This window comes from Chionomys nivalis, chromosome 5 (assembly GCF_950005125.1).
Source record: "Chionomys nivalis chromosome 5, mChiNiv1.1, whole genome shotgun sequence".
NCBI lineage: Eukaryota > Metazoa > Chordata > Mammalia > Rodentia > Cricetidae > Chionomys > Chionomys nivalis.
In genome coordinates, this window is record NC_080090.1 from 61688353 (window position 1) to 61709883 (window position 21531).

General features: G+C 34.9%; 1 protein-coding gene across 2 annotated transcripts in view; it reads right to left on the reverse strand.

Moving 5' to 3' along the window:
* Nucleotides 1-21531, reverse strand: part of Cop1 (COP1 E3 ubiquitin ligase) — a 119532-nt gene that overhangs the window by 26937 nt on the left and 71064 nt on the right. For both annotated transcript variants that reach the window (XM_057770279.1, XM_057770278.1), the window contains exons 12-16: nucleotides 15270-15413; nucleotides 12598-12706; nucleotides 12204-12285; nucleotides 3358-3474; nucleotides 1129-1246 (exon numbers count right to left, since the gene is read on the reverse strand). In XM_057770279.1, coding sequence (XP_057626262.1) covers nucleotides 1129-1246; nucleotides 3358-3474; nucleotides 12204-12285; nucleotides 12598-12706; nucleotides 15270-15413 — 570 coding nt within the window. The remainder of the gene's footprint in view (nucleotides 1-1128; nucleotides 1247-3357; nucleotides 3475-12203; nucleotides 12286-12597; nucleotides 12707-15269; nucleotides 15414-21531) is intronic.

Consider the following 21531-nt stretch of genomic DNA (forward strand, 5'->3'; position numbering starts at 1 on the left):
AAACCCTGTCTCAAAAAAAACAAAAACAAACAAACAAACAAACAAAAACCAAAAAAACCAACCACACACACAAAGAAAAAGAAATGTGCTTTAATCTATTTTATTCCACAGTATTGCAATGACTTTCCTTTTATGTTTTCATTTAAAACTTCATTAAAGTTATTTACTGCCTATAATAGTTATTCTAAAGGAAGAATTCTCTTTAGCTACCACTAAATTTAAGTTTGTGAATTCATTACCCACATTAACTCCCTTGCAAAGTTCAGTTTTGAATATTTTTTGTCCTCTTTTGTAACTGAACTGAAATCATTTTTGCAACATCACTAAATTCTTATTTACAGCAACCAATGTGAAGATGAAGATGAGATGCAAAATTCAAGGCCCTGGTGTAAACAAGCTTCTAAGAGAGATAAGTAACTAACTTAAAAAGAAGAAAGCAAGAAACCAGTAAATTTGTGTGTGTGCAGAAATTAAGAATGAATATTTACTAGATAATAAGAAAACTATGAGAATGATAAACAAAACATGGAACTACCCATGTTATTAGAAAAGTTCTGTAGTTTCCCATTGGAGATTACTTTGTATCACTGATATTTTCTTACCTTCAAAAATAGCAATTAAGATTTTATAAAAGGACATTTGCTGAGTATAAACAGACACACTTAAAAAGTTATCTTTAAAACAGATTTTACTGTGAAACTGATGTAGGTTATTATAAAAATCAACAAAATATTTAAAACCAAAAACCATTCTACTACTATGTTGAAAGCAGACCTATAAGTAACACATACTGATTGACTTTAATCAAATAAATTATTTTTCTTTATACTGCATCAACCATGTTGGTTACCTCTTCAGGAGAAGCAGTAGCAGATCAAATTTGAAGTTCAACTGTTAATTAAATTACAAATATCACTTAAGAGGGCTTATCAGAAAGTAACACAGTCTTTTATTTATAAGTAACATAAAATAAACAATGAAGGTAAAATACATGTATTTTAATTAAAGACATGTAAATCTGTCACTTGAGAAAGAAAATACAATCCAAGGTCACTCTTTGCATATACCCAAAACATCAATGCTGAGACCTCTGTACCAAACTCACCCTCCAAGGGGAGTAATACTCACGCAGAGACAATTTCTTCACCACTAACAAACTTGGCATAAGAGACTGCTTTTCTGTGTCCCTTGAATACCATTATTGGTTGTTTAGTGTTACGAAGATCATAGTAGTGAACACAGTGATCTAAAAGAAAGAGATAAATGTAGTAAATGAAGAAAAGGAAGGAAAACAACTGAAATGGATTTGGTGTTTACATCTGAGTAAAGTGGTGGCTGAGTAAGAGCGATCGATCATCTTCACACAGAAACATTATTTTGAAGCCTTGTTTAAAAACTACCCTCGCAAAAGTTAGAACGGAGTCCAGGAGAGAGATCTCAGTATCTTGTTTAAGCCTAACAGAAGCAAGCAGGCTATAAAATACAAAAGACAACAACAAAAAGAAAAGAGCTGCCCACAAACCTCTCCTTAATTCCAAATAACACAGCATACAAATAAGCCATTAGGTAAGGGAAGAAGAAACTAGCTTTTTAGACCTAAAACTTAGAGCCTAGTAACAGAACATGAAGATGCAATCTAGTATCTGACAGTGCCTAAGGTCGATTACCAAGCCAGTGCTCATGCGCCAAAACTTTGGGTGAAGCTGACCTGGTGTCAACAAGCTGCCCCTACCTCTTCCCTGAGTCCATCATTGCTCCATTCCCTGGGGCTAAGGAAAAATGACACAACAGTGCCAGGCCACTGAAACCCAGCAAGCTTTTGGTCTTCAAGAAAACAGCATCTGATCTCACTGTGATGTTAGGCAGGAAGGGATCTGTGGCCACAGTAAAAGCAATCTGTATTTTGACCAGCATCACCTGTGGCTGACTTAGCTACCTAAGGCTCCAAAAATACCAGAGCAGCAGACAGGCACAACACCATGGTCCTATGTTCAGTCCATGCTATGCTGGTCTTAGGTGTGGGCTCTAAGGATGACTCTATACTGAGGTGTCATCCTGAACCCAATACCCAACAGAACAAGGACAGAGCCAGTATTACTTGGAATTAAAGGAAGTAGTTGCCAATTTACTGCGTAAGATCACTTGGTATAGTTTGTAGTCTAATGAACACTTTGGCATATTAAGTATCACTGTTCATTAATCTAGAATACATTTCCATTATTTAGGGCTTCTTTATTAGTGTTGCTGTGAAAATAAACCCTGACCGAAAAGCAGAGTTTCAATGTTGTAAATTCACAGGCAGAGTTTCTTGGGCTATTTAACCCCCTTAATAGTGAATCCCTGCTCACTTGTGTCTGACTCAACAAACCTGAACTACCAAGTAAAATACCCTGGGATGTATTATCTTAACAAACCACTAGATTCCACCAATCCTAAAGGCTAAAATGTCAACAAATAGCATCTGAATCCATATCAGGTATTTTCCTATCTGTCTGTAACTCTCCTGGTCTGATGTTTTCACCAATGTAGCTAAAAATGCCTTAATTTATGTTTTCTGTTGTTCTATGTTTACAAAAACAACACAATTCTGAAATCATATCGGAACACGGTATTTGAGACAAAATCAGTCAGTGTGCCAGGACCACGGTAACTCGTACTGGGCTTCAGATACACACTCTATTTTTCCTTTCAGTGTTTTGTTATTTCGTTTACAAAAAGTATTTTGAACAAATACCTAATTCTGGGATTACACCCTTTTTCTAACTTTTAAGTACTTTTTGTGATAACTCTGTTGATCTCTTGGTCTCATGTACTTGTTGATGCTAAGTCAGTTGTTAACTAGTAACGTGAAGGGACCAGTGTAAAATAGGAGTGCAAAATACTTAAGGTGATTTGTTGCTATAACTAGAACCACCTATCTTTAAAAAAAAATAGACTACACATCAGCATGTACTCCATGCTAAACAATTGGCAAGTTCATTCCCCTTAGGTGAGTGCATTATGCATAGCAAGAACTGAATAAATAAAGTCAGAGGAATTAATATGCTTCTTAAAAAATCCTGGTCCTCTATAGTACAGCTGTTTAATAAACACTATTCTGTTAGTCTCTAAGAAAAATGCACACAAACATTTAGCAGACAGCCAACAAAAATTAACATGCCCATCTCTATTATTAAAGATAGGTGACAGAATAACACAACTAGGTATAACAATAAATGAGTAATAACAATGTACTTCTCACTAAAACCTAACAACAAAAAGAAAATTTAAGATTACAAAAGTATAATTCATTTTTAATTGCACTTGCAGGCACGGGAATAAAAAGTGAAAGAGGATAAATCTACTTTTATTTTTTACCTGCACAGCCAAAAGCCAAATGGTATCTGGAGGAGGGGCTGAATTTCACACAGCAGACGTTAGCCTTTGCCTCAATGCTTGCCACGGAATTGTCTAAATTGGTAGACCACAGCTTCACTAAGGTAATGAAGATAAAAATAAAAAGAACAATACACTGAGAAAATGTTTCTGCAACTGGACAAGTGCTACCAATGTACCTTTTGTGTCAATATAAAACATTTTATTAGGACAAAAAATTAAGATGAATAATCATGTAATAGAACAATACTTGAATCTGAGAGCAAGCTTTCAATGCTAAAACTCAACAGATATGAGCAGTGATTTCACAAAGATATGTGGGACCCATAAGACAAAGGTACAAAACAAGCATTCTGGAGCTGGATGGTGGGTCCATTATACATAAATTAATATCAATATTCTATAGTGAAGATAAAACACACATTTAAATAAAAACCATAATTTTCACATGTATGAGATTGTTAAAATAAAAATGTCTCTTAAAACACTTCAAAATTTCCAACGAAGGTAGATCTGGGCTGCTCTTAACCTCTGTCAAAGAAGCAACTTCTTTACATTAGAAAGTAGTTAATGGAGAGGTGTATGACTTGTCAGACACCGAGAAGAAGAGACTCAGTGTGCTCAGCTCTAAGTGGGATATTTATATTCCCAGCCCTTCCCAGCAGCCCCAACATTAACACTATGACCAAGGCTTGGGGAGCACCTTGGAAGAGGAAAGAATGTAAGGACTGAAATATGGGAGGAATGCTGTCAAGTGCTGACTTCTGGATAGCACAGTCATGTGGATACATACCTAAAACCTGTAGCATTGTAAACTACCCCCAATTCTGACACAAATGTGATAGATGACTCTAGGACTCTGCCCAAACCAAGGAGCAACAGGAAGTGGATACTTGCAGGGAGAGAAAGAATCATTCTTTATTGGTACTGGTGGGTCTCCCATGCTCCACTGTGTGGCTTCGTAACCAAGAACACACATGCAACTAGACTTAATAGGTTATCAAAAAGCAGGAATGTGGTGATGTGGTTTGCCAGTGTTTGGGAGGCAGAGGCAGGCAGATCTCTGTAAGTTCAAGTCCAGCCTATTATCACAGTCCCAGGCCAGTCAGGGGCTAAAGTGAGGAACCCCCCCCCGCCCCCCCCACCCCGTCTCTCCACACACACACCAGAAAAACAAACAAAAATTATGTAAATTTTAGTTTTATATGGTTTATGTAAACATAAATAACAGGATATGAAAATCCATGGCTATATTTTAAAGTTTTTTATATGATACAGTCTATTCTAGTGGAATATACTAGAATTTATGATTAATTAAGAATCAAATTAGAGCAGATCTGATCTGAAGCAGAAAAGTAAGCTGTTACTTTACAAAAGTACCAGAGCAAATTTTAAACAATGAAAATATATGAGAATAAATATAATTCACAAAACAGAATTTTAAGGCACAAGTTGCCATCCCGGCTGAATAAAAGCATTAAAAGTACAGGGAAAGGTTTACCAGCCAACTTTATCCATCTTTTGATCTGTTTCAATATCTGATTCAGGAATATTTCTTAGACGGTGCCAGGTAATTGCAATTTAAATAAACTTTTTTTTTTTTAAAAAAAAAACAAAACACCCCAAGTGATTCAAACATATTTTTGGGGTTGGAAAAAACTTCAGGGCCTTTAAAGATTACTGACAAAGTTACCTCTAAAAAAGAGTAACTAAAAAGAGTCACAATAAAGAGGACTTCAATGAAGATGGCTTTCATAATTTACACATGAAGTCTCAGTAAAAACTACTTATTACCAAAATAAGTAAGCTTTAAAAGAGACACTCACCATAGTAAGGATTTTAAACACAATTGTTTGTTTTGTGTTCTTTACTAATAAGAAGATTCTACTTCAGTAAACATAATTTTCTATCACCATATAACCACACTACTAATTTCTGTATACTCATTTTGTGGAGATGGGTTGTTTGAGTCAATAGAAGTTTTTTTTTTGTTGTTGTTGTTGTTTTGTTTTGTTTTTTAAATTGGCAAGCCAGGGAGTGGTGACACAGGCCTTTAACCCCAGCACTAGGGAGGCAGAGGTAGGTGAATCTAGTGAGTTCAAGGCCAGCCTGGCCAATGGAGGGAGTTCCAGGCTACAGAGAGAAACCCTGTCTCAAAAAGAAGGGTGGGTGTGGGGTTAGAAAAATCAATGTAAAGCTATTTCTCAAGAGAACACATACAAATGGGAAGCAAATACACAAAAACAGGCTCAACATAACTAAACAGAGGAATTCAAAGAGAAACCACAAATAGAAACCACAACTAGTGGTTACTCCAGTAAGAATGGTTATTATGAAAATGACAAAAGGTACAAAAGTTGTCTGGGCTGTGGAGAAAGGGACCACCATGATCCAGTAACCCCAACACTAGGCATATATCCCACAAAAGTAAAATGTGTTTACTGAAACACCCACACTCACATATTTATTACACTATTTATAATGGCCAAGTTATACAAATAAGCTATTTGTTCATCAGACACTCAACCCTGTCCACTTGGCAAAGATGCAGACGGATGCATCTTCCAACCCTCATCAGAAAAGCTTTTATTGGCTACAGATGATGATTAACACAAAGAAACACAACTAGGCAAGGTGCAGAGAACAAGTGCCATCAGAATACTCAGTCCCAAATGGAAAATTTATACTGCACCCTCTCCTTAAAAAGGTCAAGAAAGAGGGGGCAGAAAGACAATAAGACCCAGAAATGTGAATGAATACAAGAAAATAGTATTCTACAGACACAGCCAGGAAGCTGTACTATGAATTCACAGCAGTTAAGACTACAAACAATTCCTGTGCAATTCCACAATGGAGAAGAGAGGTAGACATTGCTAGTGGCAATGGATAGCTGCTGGGAGAGACTCGTCTTCTTTGAGTATTACCACTGGTAGGTAAACTAAGCCCCAGTGGAAAATCATATACTCATGAATATACAGACAGAACAAGATGAGACTTGTGGAAAAAAAGAGGACACAAAGTTGGCTTGGCAAGGAAGTGGAGATATATCAGGAAGAAGAAGAGGTGGTGGTAAATGTAACTAAAACTCAGCATATGAAATTCTAAAAAAAAAAAAAAAAAAAACTAACTAAAAATTAATTTAAAGACAAGATCCAAAGCAATAAAATCAAACAAAATACATATTTATTTACATATGCTCTCCTTTGGTTCTAATAAAAAATATAAAAATGACTGATGGAAAAACCATATAGCAATGAAGGACAAGAAAAACAAACTCATTATGAATTCTATCTAGTTGGCACTAGGAAATAAGTCTGATATGTAACATTAAGTGTTCTATACAAGTTTTATTACCTCAGTGTTACTAGGTAAAGGAATGGTTTTTCCTTTAGTACCATCTGATTCCTCAGCTCAAATAATAAATTTTCAAAAATTCAATTACCCTATAGAGCAAAGTTTATTATCTAGTAATCTGCAATATTCGAGCTAATCAATTTCCTAAATTTATTTTTCAAAATGCTATTTAAAAAAAACAGAATATACATTGTATTTATATGAAACAGAAAAAATACAAATAAAATTGACAATGCTGTTTACCAGAACTATCACAAAAACTTAAGATCTCATAAGAAATACAGGAAATATTCTGAAAATAACCCAGGGACTCTGTGACCATTGTTTTTACAAAACTTTACTAATACAGGCTCATGTTCTTGATTTATATATTCAACAGTTGGTTTTGTACTACAGCAATAGAGGGGAGTGTGTATAGCTGGCACTTCATGGTCCTCCTATTTAACAATATTCACTATGTGGACCTTCACAGAGGAGAAAAGTTAAATCAATGACAAAGTATTGTCAAGCTAAGGGGAACATAGATGAGGGTCACAAAGGTCCCATGTAATTCACAGGCATGTTTTGTTTCCCTGAGTGATACCTGTTTATAGAGTAAAATAAAAAAAGAAATTTACTTTGAAGAATAAAAAGAATCTAAGAAAGATTTTAGAAAAATGGAGGTAGACAAGTGAATCAGTGAACTACAAAATAAAATAAGAATTAACCTGAAGAATAAAAATACTGACAAGAAAGAAAATAGTATATTTAAGGCTCATAAAAGAAAACAGAAAGGTAAAATATTAATACAAATAGTTATAAAGAAGAGATTTCCGATTCATGAATATTCAATGGTGTAGTTCTCAGAAGACTACTAAGAGACTTAAAGAATGGTACTATGTATTAATAAAGGGGCAATTTACCAACATGTACCAACCTTCAATTGGTTTATGCCCTTAAGATAACAGCTTCAAAATACATGAAGGCATACATCTCTACTTTATGTGTCAGGCAGAACTGAACTCAGGCTTTTCTTTTTCGTTTTAAGGTTTATTATGTGTAGGTACGTACGTGGGCCTGGGTAACTAAAAGTACACCAAATGCATGCAGGAGCCTGTGGAGACCAGAGGGAGTCATATCCCCTAGAACTGAAATAGAAGTTGGTTCTGAATTGTCATATGGGTGCTGAGAACTGATGTAAAATGTCCTTCTGTATTACTGTGTTACTTTCATTGGCTAGTGAATAAAGCTGTTTGGCCAATGACTTAGTAAAGCGAGACAGGAAATCTGAATAGAGATATAGAGAGAAAGCAGGTTGAGTCAAGAAAACATCACATAGCTACCAAAGGAAAAAGACAACAGAACCTTACCAATAGGCCACAACCTCATGGTGATGCACAGATTAATAGAAATAGATTAATTTAAGATGCAAGAACTAGCTAGGAATATGTCTGAATCATTGGCTAAACAGTGTTGTAATTAATACAGTTTTCGTGTGATTATTTGGGTCTGGGCACCGGGAAATAAATGAGCAGTCTCCGCTTACAGAGAACCAAATATAGCCCTCTGTAAGACAAGAAAGTACTTTTAATTGTTAAGTTATCTCTTTTAATGCTGTCTCTAAATATAGCTTGTGTGAGGTTTATATTTTTAAATAATCAATCAGAGCCATTAAACCCCACATACTCTTGATTTCCCCAGCTTTTGCCCTAACATGTACAGAAATTAAGGGAAAAAAAGTGTACTTCAAGATTGTTTTGTAGTTTCTTACAGAAAGAGTCACTGGCATGCTACCTTCCTGGTCAACTATTGCAGGTTCTATTGGCATATGTGGGACTTCAAAAAGAGATTATTTGACACAATGAAAATTGCAGTTAGTGCCAGATTATGAGCAATTCATTGACTAATTCCTAAGAAGTAGACAGAAACAAAACTCATTTAGCAATTGTAGTTACTTCTTTGAATAAATAAATGGGACACACATTTATTGTCACCAATCTACTTTTTTGTCCAGATTTATTTTTAAATTGTGAGTATGTGTGTGAGTGTGTGTGTGAGTGTGTGTGTGTGTGTGTGTGTGTACATGTAAATACAGATGCCCTGGGAGGCCAGAGTCCTTAAAGTCTCTGGAAATGAACACAGAGTATCCACTTAACCACTGAACCATCTCCAGAAAACATGCCTATGTCACTTCAAAGATTTATTTTTATAACTACTCTGATATAAATAGTCTATAGTTTGCGGGGGAAAAAAGAAAGGAAAAACATTACACAGAACACAGAAATAAATTAGACTTCATGTTTCTATCTCATAACCCGAAAAATCAGTAGGATATGGAAAACCAGAACAATACTACCAAGAGTTCCCTAAATGACACATTGAATTCTCTATAAAAGACAGAGTAGAGATTCTTCTCAATGCCTCTGAAATATTTACCAGGGTAGTTCATAAACTGGACCACAAAGTGAATTACAGCATATTTAGAGGAATTAAAATTATATAAACTGTCTGTACATAAATTAGATTTCTGAAAAATTTAAAATACATTTTATAATGATCCACAGCTAAACAAGTTACTCAAAAAAAAAAAAAAAAAACCCTGGAATTAGAAGTTGAAACTAAAAACAAATATTAATACATGAAATCTAAGGATTAGCTAGAGCAGTGCTTAGAAGAAAGTGTATGAAGAACAAAGCTTAAAAGAGAAGGTCTCAAGTCAGAGACATGAACTATAATAGGATGAAAATAATTACACAGAAATACAGAAATATTAATGAATAAAATTCACTGAAGTCTGAACAGCTTCCCTATGAACACTCAATTGTTTTACAGAAATAAAATATATACTATCAATGGGCCCAAAACAGCCAAAACGGATCCTGAAAACAATCAAAGATGGCAGATTCATACTTCTTGATTTCAAAATAGCACTTCAATTATTAAAAAATGTGATACTGGAATGAAGATATACATAAAAACAATGACATACAATAAAAAGACAAAGGCTAAACCCATGAATGTAAAGTGTAATTTTGTTAATTGTTCCAAGATTATGAAATGGGAAAAGAATAAATAATCTTTTTAGTAAGAGACGTTAAAAATCCAGGACATCTGTGTGTAAAAACAAAGTTGTATTTTTAAACCATATACAAATTAAAATGGGTCAAAGACATAAATGTTAGACTTACTGCAAAACTCATGGAAGAAAATACAGGAGAAAAGTCTCACAACAATGAATTTGGCAGTGATTTCTCAAATATTCTAAAGGCATATACAACAAAAATTAAACAAACTGGACTTTATAACAATAATTTAAAAATGTACCAAACGCTATCAACACTATAAAAAGGGAACCCGAAGGTGGAATACAAACTACGTGCTTGGTTAATACCCAGAATATAAAGATAACTCTCATTTCAAGCAAAAACAGAGAAAGAAAAATGAGAATTCTGGTTTTTTGTGGGGGTGTGTGTTAACTTATAATTCAACAAAGATAGCTAGATTGTTAACACACACACATAAAGAAAGATGTTTCGTATCACGGCACTGTAGAGAAATTAAAATAAAAACTATATTGAATTACCCCCTTAAACCCACTTTTAGACTTTATATATTTTACAACAAAACAAAAACAGAGGGTAGAAAGACATGAAGGCACGCAGGCAGGCAAAAAAAGAGGTTAGTGAATGAAAGCAGGGGAATATGGAAAGAAAAAGGAAAGGTGGGAATAAAGAAAAAGGCAGAGAGGGATGGAGTCAGCTGGGCAGGTAGGCAGGTAAATCCAAACTAAGAGGCTAAGGATGCTGACATGAATGTGGAGAAATCAGAACACTCAGGCACTATACCCATTATATATGGGATCTTAAATGGTATACATAACATGATAAATATGGTGACAGTTCCAAAAATGTAACCACAGATTATCATATGATAGGGCAATTTCACTTCTGAGGACTAAAACAAATTAAATAAATATATTTGCACATAGATAGATAGATAGATAGATAGATAGATAGATAGATAGTAATATTGTTCCCAACAGTCAAAAAGGCCTTTATATATAAAAAGAGAGAAGAAAAAGCATAATATGTGAAATAAAGGCTCCAATGCTGGGACCACTATTATTTAGACCTTACTGTGGAAGCTACACAATGAAAGGAATGAAAAAAGGGAAAGAAAATTATGGCAACTCTCTTTAAAAGTTATTTTTAAAAAGTTTATATTTTTTCCTTTATATGATTGTGTGTTTGTGTGTATACGTGTGTGCAGATGCCTGTGGAGGCTTGAAGAAGGATCTGATCCTCTGGAGCTGGAAGTACAAGTAGAGAGAGACTTGCCTGGCTAACTCACAAACCTACATAAGTAGGGGCTCCAGACAACTGAGAAGTATCACAGACATACAGATATTTATTTAATTATAACACAAAAACTACTTAGAAGGCAAACTGAATGTAAAAATATATTCTTTGTTAGTTACACAGACATTCAAAAATGCAGCATAAAATAGAAAAATTCAGAAACTGGAGTACAGTATTTTCTAACATCATGCTTCATAAATAATTATGTTAAAAAATAAATATTCACCATCATTTTTTCAATACAGCCACTGCTGAATCAGTTAACAGTTTCCATAGTAATTAATTTTTATTTCCATCTAAAATTTTTTGGGACATGGTCCCCTTTAAATCTGTTTAAAGCTGGGTTTACTGGCATTTATTATCATAGGTCACAAAAAAAAAAAAAAAACATTCAAAAGGCATTAGTAGACTTGATTTAAAAGTAAGTTAACCTGTTCACAACACCTCTACTAAAACAGGAAAGGAAGAATAGTAGAAAATAACAAATAGTAAAGAAAGACAAAGAAGAAAGGCAGAAAAGGCCAATTGAGATAGCAAAAGAGATATAAACAAAAATATTACACTACCATGAGGCTTTAGAATATATTGGATACTTCAAATAATTTCAAATGTAGAAATTTCTAAATGCTTCAGGAAATAAAGTTTACTAGATGGTATATCTAAAACACTTGGTTAAAAGATAATAGTAGGGGTGGACACTGGTAAATAGCACTTGCTATAAAACTGTGAGGAATGGAATTCTGACCCAAGTACCCACGGTAGTGTGCCACTACTGCCTGTAACTCCAACTCAGGGACCTGACACCCTCTTCTGGCTTCTGTATACATATGTGCATATACACGGACACACAAACACAGACACACACACGAGGCAGGGGGAAGACATACACACACATAAGGAAAATAAGAATCTTTAGGAAGTTGCCAGCAATTCAGAGGGCACCGTGTGACACAAAGAGAAAAACATTATTATGAAGAAGCAGTGCACTCATTTTTCCTTCACTCAGGAAAAACTGATGTCTAACTCAAATGATTTTTGATTCACAAAGGACTAGCATGAGTTTCAATAAATAACTTACATAGCTGTGCTTAAAAGGAGTTCTGGGGAGTGGGAACTCCTGAGGGAAAATTATAGTACCTTTTGCATCATCAGAACCTGAAGCCAAAAGTTTAGGATCCATCAAATTAAAGTCAACACTCCAACACCTCTTTTCATGCTCCTTGATATAGAAGAAAGAAAAAATAATAATAATTTATTGATATGGGTTGGTGGCACAAAATGCAATCAAATGTAAAACAAAGACACTGATAGAAATCCTCACACTAAAATTAATGCTTCGGTAAATGTATTTGATATATTCTAAAAATAAAGTATGAGAAATTTCTTAGAAAAGCATTTAGTACTACCACAGTTGTTATAACTATAAAAACACTAAAGAGTGACTAAATTTTTTAATTATAAAGCACATGAATATCACAAATTACTGCAAAACAAAAAATTGTTTTAACATGTAGTCAGTTTCCATACTTACCTGATAGACTTTTGACCTCTGTCCTGTGAATCCATCCCATAGTATAACAGTGCCTTCATAATCACTGCTGGCTAGCAGATTCTTATGGTAACTACTCCAACTGATACAGCTGAATGAAAGAAAAGCTAAAGCTTTAAGATGTAAATAAGTAACAATGGAGCATAATGAATTTCAGTGTGTTCAGAAAGATGAACACTCCTCAAAATGGTTTATATCACTTCACAATCATTCAGAAAGAGATGATAGTACTACCTACATTTCCTGAGAGGACTATCCAATGCTAAAGTTTACACTTTTTACTCTGATCACAGTATGACAGATACGAACCAGAAGCTGCTACTGATCATCTCTACTACATGTGAAAAGCATAACTACTAATCACAATGATAAATGCCCAGGTGACTCAGAGAATGTTACAGCACAATGACAGATATGAAAGACTGTTGAGCTCTATATAAGCTTTGCCAAATCATATTAAGCTAAATAAATGAATATGAATTACATTTCTGTTTATATTCAAAAGGTCTTAACCAACATAAGTTATGATTAAAATTCCAATACCCCAAAAGATTCAAAGTTTGAACATTTATGACTTTAGCTATTCTCTAAAAGTCTGCATCTAAGGCAGTAAGCTACTGTTGAAACATACATGTTTAAATCGGGCAAAATAAGATGTATATTACTGAACAAGGTATTAAGAAAAGCAAGTATTTATGACAAATTTTAGGGATTGGGAAGAGATCATTTGCATTTTAAAATATACTCAATTTTCCATTGATGGATTTAGGCAGACCTGCACTTTAATTCCAGACTGGTTAACTTAGTGTATTTCATAACTGGCGAAAACAAACTGGACAACTCTGTTAGTTTTGCTTAGTTTAGGTACAGGTCCTTTTAGCCCCACAGATTTTGGCCATTTACTCCAATGTAATGCGCCATAAAGTACTAAGCATTTGCCTATGTGCCATGGCAGAGTAGGCGGCAGCACACTTAAACTCTAATTATGTTTTCCTCAAGGGAACAATGAGGATGAATACTTGTCATGAGCCAAGTATTCTGCTGAGTTTATTACTATGATGTTTTAAACTACAATTTTATACAAGTGATATTACTATAATGGCCACATGCTATAAATAAGTATAAAGGGGTTACAAGTACAAACTCTAGAATTAATACTACCTCAATTTGCTACACATTACCTAGCTCATCCCAGGCAAGCTGTTAACTTTCGGTTTTAGCACTCCTCAGCTGTAAATGTGGCAATAATGGTAACCATCTCAGACAACTTTTAAAGCATGCAAGACAATGCCTAACACATAAGCATTTAATAAATTCATTTTTGCAATATATTCTCTGCTTAGAAGACAGACTGATGTGGGATCCCCCTCTGTATGCTGTGAATAAAGAAGCTGTTTCGGCCTAGAGCAGGGCAGAATAGAACTAGGCAAGAAAACTAAACTGAATGCAAGAAGAAAGAAGGTGGAGTCAGGGACTTGCCATGTAGCTGCCAAAGGAGGTAGATACCATGTAGGTGCCCAAGAAGCAAGAGGTAACATACCACAAGCCTCACAGTAAAATATAAAATAATAGAAATGGGTTAATTTAAGATATAACAGTTACTTAATAAGAAGCCTGAGCTAACAGGCCAAACAGTGTTGTGCATAATAATAGTTTTTGTGTGATTATTCAGATCTGGACAGCCGGGAAGTAAAAGGCAGTCTCCATTACAGACAGACTGAAATAGATTCTCAAGTATGAGTGCCACTGATAAATAGACGGCTCGTAAACTGTTGTGGGTGAATTAGGAAACAAAACGAACATAACACTAGTTTATTACTAACATCATTAAAATGCACATAAAAACACATATACCTTGGATTCAACATCTTTAATCCAAAATGTCCCAGAATCTAAAACATCTAGAGCACCAAGTCTGTTGGCTAAATATACACAAACTCTGTTTCGTAGCAATGGATGTGAAGATACACATTCATGGTAAGTGAAGTCTGTGATTAGGTTCACATCTTATCTCCAACATGTTTTGAAACGCACATGGATGAAAAGCTTAATCAGAAACACTGTGGTACCAAACATTTCAGATAAAGGATACTTAAAACTGTATGTATGTATTTATCAAGGTAAGAAGGGTACATGGATGACTGATTTCTTTTAGAGCTTAAACTAATAATCAGGTGCTCTTGAGAACAGCTAGGGAAATCTATTTCTTCTATGAGGTAGAAAAAAGAGGGGGAAAAAAAAGAAAAAAGAAAAGAAAGGAAAAGGGTGATTGTGGAATTCCTGACATTCCTGGAAAACACGTTAGCTCTGCACTGTTATGAACTATAATCCTTATTGAATTAAATTTAAATAGTGTTCTTTCAAAGAAAAGCCTAATATTTGTATGAAAAACATCTTAAAACTAGAAATAACTATAATATTTAGAGACACGTACATATTATGGATTATTTCTGATGTTCAGATACTATTTATAGGCAAAAGTAAATGATAACTTCCACAAAAAGCAAACAATGTCTACAGGAAAGATACTGCTTTAAAACAAAGCATCTCAACATGTACAATCACAGTATTCAGTCTCATGGAAAAGGGAAAATAATGTCATACTTAATGAGAATATGGGCAGCAGCTACTTTGGGGCAACAAAAAATAAATACCTGATTTTGGAATTGCAGGTCATTTCATTCTCAGGGTAATGAATATCCACTGCATCCTGGATGACTGTGCCATATTCATAGACTTTAATCTTCTTTGTAACCCCAGCAATTGCAAAATAGTCACAATCCCGATCAAATTCGATACTAACGGGGAGGGAAAAACACATCCTGTTTGTGAGATCATGAAGCAAACCTTATGATGTTATACATAGCAACATTTCAGGGTTTTAAGTTTTTCTTTCTTTCTTTTTATTCTCCCAATGCTGGGGCTTGAACGCAGGGCATAAATGTATACTAACTAGGCAAGCACAATGCCAATGAGTTATATCCTCAGCTGGCACTTTCTATTTCTAAGAGTTGCCTCTACCGATAAGACAGCTTCCTGACATAGTTTCAAGTTTCCCTATGCCACATGTCCAGAATAAGTCATCAAGACATCAAATTACAAGAATTAGGAAACTATATAGATATATACCTGTCAAGGTGAACTTTTGTTCCTAGACAACTGACATGTTTTTAAGTTTACCTTTAATAACCACATTACATCTCAGTATAGAAACCTTTAATTATTTGAAATATTACACGTGTCAAATGAAAATTCCAATTAATTTTTTTCATAAATTCTTGTTATTGCTCTTTCAGGGAATGTGATATTATTTTAATAAATCTGAACAAGCAGAATTACTGAAGCAATTGGGTAGTGACAAAGGGACAGAATATTAATAAAAACAGAGTAACTAAATAATCCTTACTCCCACCCAGACCATTCCTTATTCCCAAAACAAATATTATCTCTCTGAATTACAAAATGTTAATGCACATCCCTTATTGCACAAATAGGGAACTCTCTCTAAAAAAACAAACAAACAAAAAACTCCTCTGTTCCTTTTTAGAGGACTTAGGGAATCCACTTCTTTCTTGTAATTACTCTAAATACAAATTCCAAAGTAAGCTATTTCAATACAATATCTTATTCACTCCTATCATACAAGCTAGAAATCTAACTTGCCCTGATGCGGGTAAAAATTGAAATGAACCATCATATTCAATACTTTTCAATATAAATTTAGTTTCCTTCTAGAGGTTTAGCTGTAACTCTAGAGAATACAAAGAGTTCCCAATGATCTATAATTACTAATTCTCTTAACAACCATATGAGGAAAACATTACTATTATTAATAGTTTAGATTACTGAGGGTTAAAGTGAAGTAATCTGCTCAAAGTTAGCTGGTTTTCAAGTGTTTGAGATGATAGTTATCAAGTAATTTGGCTTCACAGTTGAGGCTACTAATATTTAGGTTAAATCAAAAATCAAACCTCCTATGTGCAAGTCAAACTACAAAGTATAAAGGTTAAAAACTCGAACTCTAATAAAATTTGTTATATATTTCTGTACCTACATATATCTTCCCACCAATAAGTATCAAGGTACTCATTAAATGCATATAAATACAATTGCATTATATATGTGTATAAATACAAATACTTATATGTGGGGTATTTAGGAGTGCTAGCCAGATAATATACTTTAATGGATTACTTGTGCAATACTCATGCAGAATTAACTAAGTTACTACCTAGTTAATAATTCAATAGGAAGCTTACTTAGCTGATGACTAAGAGAAATATACATTAAAATGTTCTTAAAGACACATTAAAATACTTTTCTAAATTAGTCTCAAATCATTTCTTAATTTCTAAGTCTTACAAAAAATTTCAGTTAAGTGCCAGCAACTACAGAACAACTCAGCTAATAACCCTGCCAAAAAACACAATCCAATAAGACAGACTTACTGGTATTATAATATTAATGTACATCTGCCTCAGCTACCACCTGTGTTATGAATTCTAACACCAGAATTATATTGATGACAACTTTTCTATCCCAGAGCGTATACACAGACACACACACACACACACACACACACACACACACACAGACACACACACACAAATGATATTTGTGCTGGTTATGTCACCTTAATCTAAACTATAGTTATTTAGAAATGGGCAATCTCAAATGAGAGAATGGCCCCATTATATTGGTCTGTAGACAAGCATGAAGTACATTTTCTTAATTAATGATGGATGTGGTAGGCCTCAACCCATTGTGGATAGTTCCACCCTGGGCTGTTGGTTCTAAGTGCACTAAGAATGCAAGCTGAGGAGGTCACAAACTAATAAACATTTGTTCATGGCCTCTGCATCAGCTCCTATGTCCAGGTTCCTGCCCTGTTTAAAAGGTCCTACTTTGACTTCCCTTAGTGATAGACTGTATTGTGGTACTATATATGGAAATAAACCCTTTCCTCCCAAAGTTGCTTTTGGTCACATGATTTTATCATAGCAACAGAAATCATGACTAAGACAGACTGGCAAATGACAGATATTGGAACTGAAATCTACTCTTAACTGAGTTGGTTTAGAATGCCTAGTTCAAGAACCATTCATATATATAATTCCTAAATATATTCCCTCCATCTATACTACTAAAAAAATGAAAAGTACTCTAACATACAAGTGAAAGTGTATAAGAATAGGCAAACTTCTAGTTTTTAATACAAACAAGTTTAAGTGTTAACCTGTTATCAACTGACCAAAATCCCCACACAATGGCCTGTGGACACAGCCTTTGCTGACGCTTGGTCTCGGATATCCTTTTCCTCTAGCAGGATGTGTCATTACTTACTTTAATTCGACTGTGGAAAAAAAAAGTCAATTTTTTTTTTTTGTTTTGGACTCATTGCTATTTTCTTCCATTTTGGTTATTTAATAAATATTTTGGGGAGTAAGACATGATGATTCATTTCTATAATCCTACTGCTCAGAGGCTGAGGATTCTAAATCTGAGAATGCCCTAGGAGACAATCAGACTCTTTCACAAAAAACAAACCCAAACCCAATACAACTGAGCCCAAAACCTATTACACTAGGAACAACAAAGCCTTAGCATTATACTAAAAAGTAAAAAAGAAAATGAAAAGGAAAGATCTGAAAACTGCACCATGTCTGTGAACACTAACTTTTAGGTGCTTAGGGATTTCTAGAACCCATCTAAAATGAATATCCTCTTATTCCATAAAATGGCATTTCAGTTATTTTGATTATGATGTCAGATAACACAAAAGCAGTACAAAAGTTTAGCAATGTCAAATTAGGATGAAATAAAATAAAAGGTATTCCCCCAAAGAATAAGAAGGCTTACTATTTACTGTTAAATAAAACTCCATTTCTGACTTCTACTATTATCTACAATTATTAAAACTACTGATAAAAATTTATTACAATGAAAATTTCAATTTCATCAACCCAGAATGTCCTAGTAAGATATGCCGCCACCACTACCACTACCACCACCACACACGCACTTAGGTCATCTGAGAACCCTCTGTTCCAGGAACTAGTCATATGACTTCTTACACCTGATTCCCCTGATAAGGCCCAACCTACACTGCCTATGAGGCCAGACCACACTGCCTAGGGATCTCCAGTACCTGTCTTCCTCTGTGAAGGTAGGCCCTACAGAGGCCCTAACACTTCCTAGGAACCTCAGGCACCAGGTGACCAGTCTGCCCACAAGATTTCTTGCACCCATCTTCCCCAGTTAAGGCCTGTATATATTATAAGTACGCCAGGGTCCAGCTTCATTTTCACCAGGCCCATCTACAGTTCCCAGAAATATTGCTTCAGGAGGCCAACCCACAAGGCCTTCAACATAACCTATCCACTAGAAAACTTCCTAAACCAGGTACCTAGAGGAAGACAGTTATCACCATCATACTGAATTAGTCCTCTCCTACACTGTAAATGTTGCATGGAGGCAATATGAATCAAGACAAAACAAACTGAACCAACAAACTAAATCAGATGTGCAAGTCTCAAAAGAGAAACAAAATGAAAAATCCAAACATACCAAAAAATGATTAATTCCATAATAATGGTGCCTACTGAAATTATTCTAGTATATGAAGAACTGCAAGAGTACTACCATCTTTAAACAAAGACATGAATATAGTTTAAAGAACAAAAATGAGAAAAGTCAACCGAAGACATGAAAATAAAACTCAAGGAACAGTATTGCTAGAGAAACTTCAAAATGAAATGATTCTGAGAATGAAAACCCCAGTAAGCCAAGTGAAAAACCTCACTATGTACAACACAGAAATCAGGGCTAGAAAATAAAGTAAAGGAATTTTATCAGTTAGTAAAGGTCAATGATAAACTTTTAAAAATGAATAAAATGATAGTTATGGGACACCATGAAAAGATATAACCTTTCAATTATGAGGATAGAAGAACAATAATATAGCAAAAGCATAGAGAATGTTTTCAATAAAATCATAGAAAGTTTCCTAAACTCAGAGAAAGAGATGCCCACCCACGTAAAAGAGGTCTACAAGACCCCAAATAGACAGAATCAGAAAAGAAACTCCCCCAAACCCAATACAGTTAAGACATTAAAAACATAAAATAGTGAAAAAATGAAAGGTTCCAAGAGAAAGGTCAAGTTACTTACAAAGTCAAGTTCATTAGAATAACATTCAAGCTGAAAAATTTAAAACCAGTGGACATAGAAAGATGTGTTCTAGGTTCTGAAAGCTAACTAATGTCAACCTAGAATATTATACGCAGCAAAACCATCTGCAAAGCCGGGCCGATGGTGGCGCACGCCTTTAATCCCAGCACTCGGGAGGCAGAGGCAGGCGAATCTCTGTGAGTTCGAGACCAGCCTGGTCTGGTCTACAGAGCTAGTTCCAGGACAGGCTCCAAAGCCACAGAGAAACCCTGTCTCGAAAAACAAAAAAAAACAAAAACAAACAAACAACAAAAAAAAAAACAAAAAAAAAACATCTGCAAAATTTAAGGAAAACTTGAAACTTTGCACAATAAAAACAGACTAAAGAATTTAAAAGCACTACTTCAACTCTATCAGATGATACTTGAAGGGAAGACTGCAATCTGGAGACAGAGATCACAGAGAATAAGCCACTCAAGAACAGTTCAAATGAAAGGGGGTGAGAAAAAGACAGAAAACAAAATGACAAAAATTAAAACACATCCTTCAGTAAGTCTTGAGTAAATGGGAATGGGGAAAGCAAACCAGCGCTAACAAAGATGCTTCACCCCTATGGCTAGCAATCACAGTAATGTAAGGTTCTATGCTTAACAGGGAACAAGCAAATCAACAATCTTACCCAGCTTTGAACTTTGCAGCTACAATGAGGATTGACCTGACAAGGGTTATCTTCATTGGAACAATAGTGGTATGTATGCTATGAGTAGGCAATGATTTTCTCAATAAATTTAAAGCACCAAAACCTGTGACTGACTAGGTCACAGACATTGAGGGGGAAAACCCAATCCTTATCTTTATATCCATAGATTAGTGTATCTCTCAACCCTCATCAAAGTTTGTTTGGCTACCCTATCCCAGTAGATGGCAATAAATACAAGTGAACAAACTGAGGAGCATAAGAGACCATGAAGTGTTCAGCCCTAAATGGGATATCCACATCAGACTTTCTCCTCCACAGGGTTCAGGAAACACCATGGAAGAGGGGGCAGAAACACTGTAGGAGCCAGCGGGTATCTAGAGCAAAATAGTTTTGCCAGACACAACAGCGCACTGCACACACACACACACACACACACACACACACACACACACACACACCCAGAGCAGTGGTAAGTGAATCATAGCTACACAAGATCAAGACAACTTCTGCGGAGAATTTCTTTTCAGGGATCTAACCTCTGAGAGACTTCCTAGGCTTTGGGGGACAGTTCTACAACCATGCACATGAATGTAGCATGTAGGCCTAGTGGATTCAGTGGACTTATTTTATAAAATTAAAAAACAAAGCACAGAGTTCAGAAGGGAATGAAGTAGGGTGGAATTTCAGGGGGAGGGGATGGAAGGTAGACCTGATAAAAACAAATTATATGTATGAATGAAACTGCCACTAATAAAGAATTCAATCTCACCAAATTTATTTATTTCCAAACATACTTTTTTCTTTTGAAAACTAGTATTATTGGAGATGTACTTAAGCATAGCAATAAATTGCATTTTCTTTCACATTTTGCAATTTTCAATTGTTTAAGAATGTGATTTATTTCAACAGTTGAAAAACATAATTACACTATATGAAACTGACATATCCTTTGTCAAAAGGGCCATAAGTCAAGTGATTAAGTAGCAAGGCAACAGACCATAAAGCACAGCTGATTAATGCATCTTTCCAGTACAATGTAGCTCAGG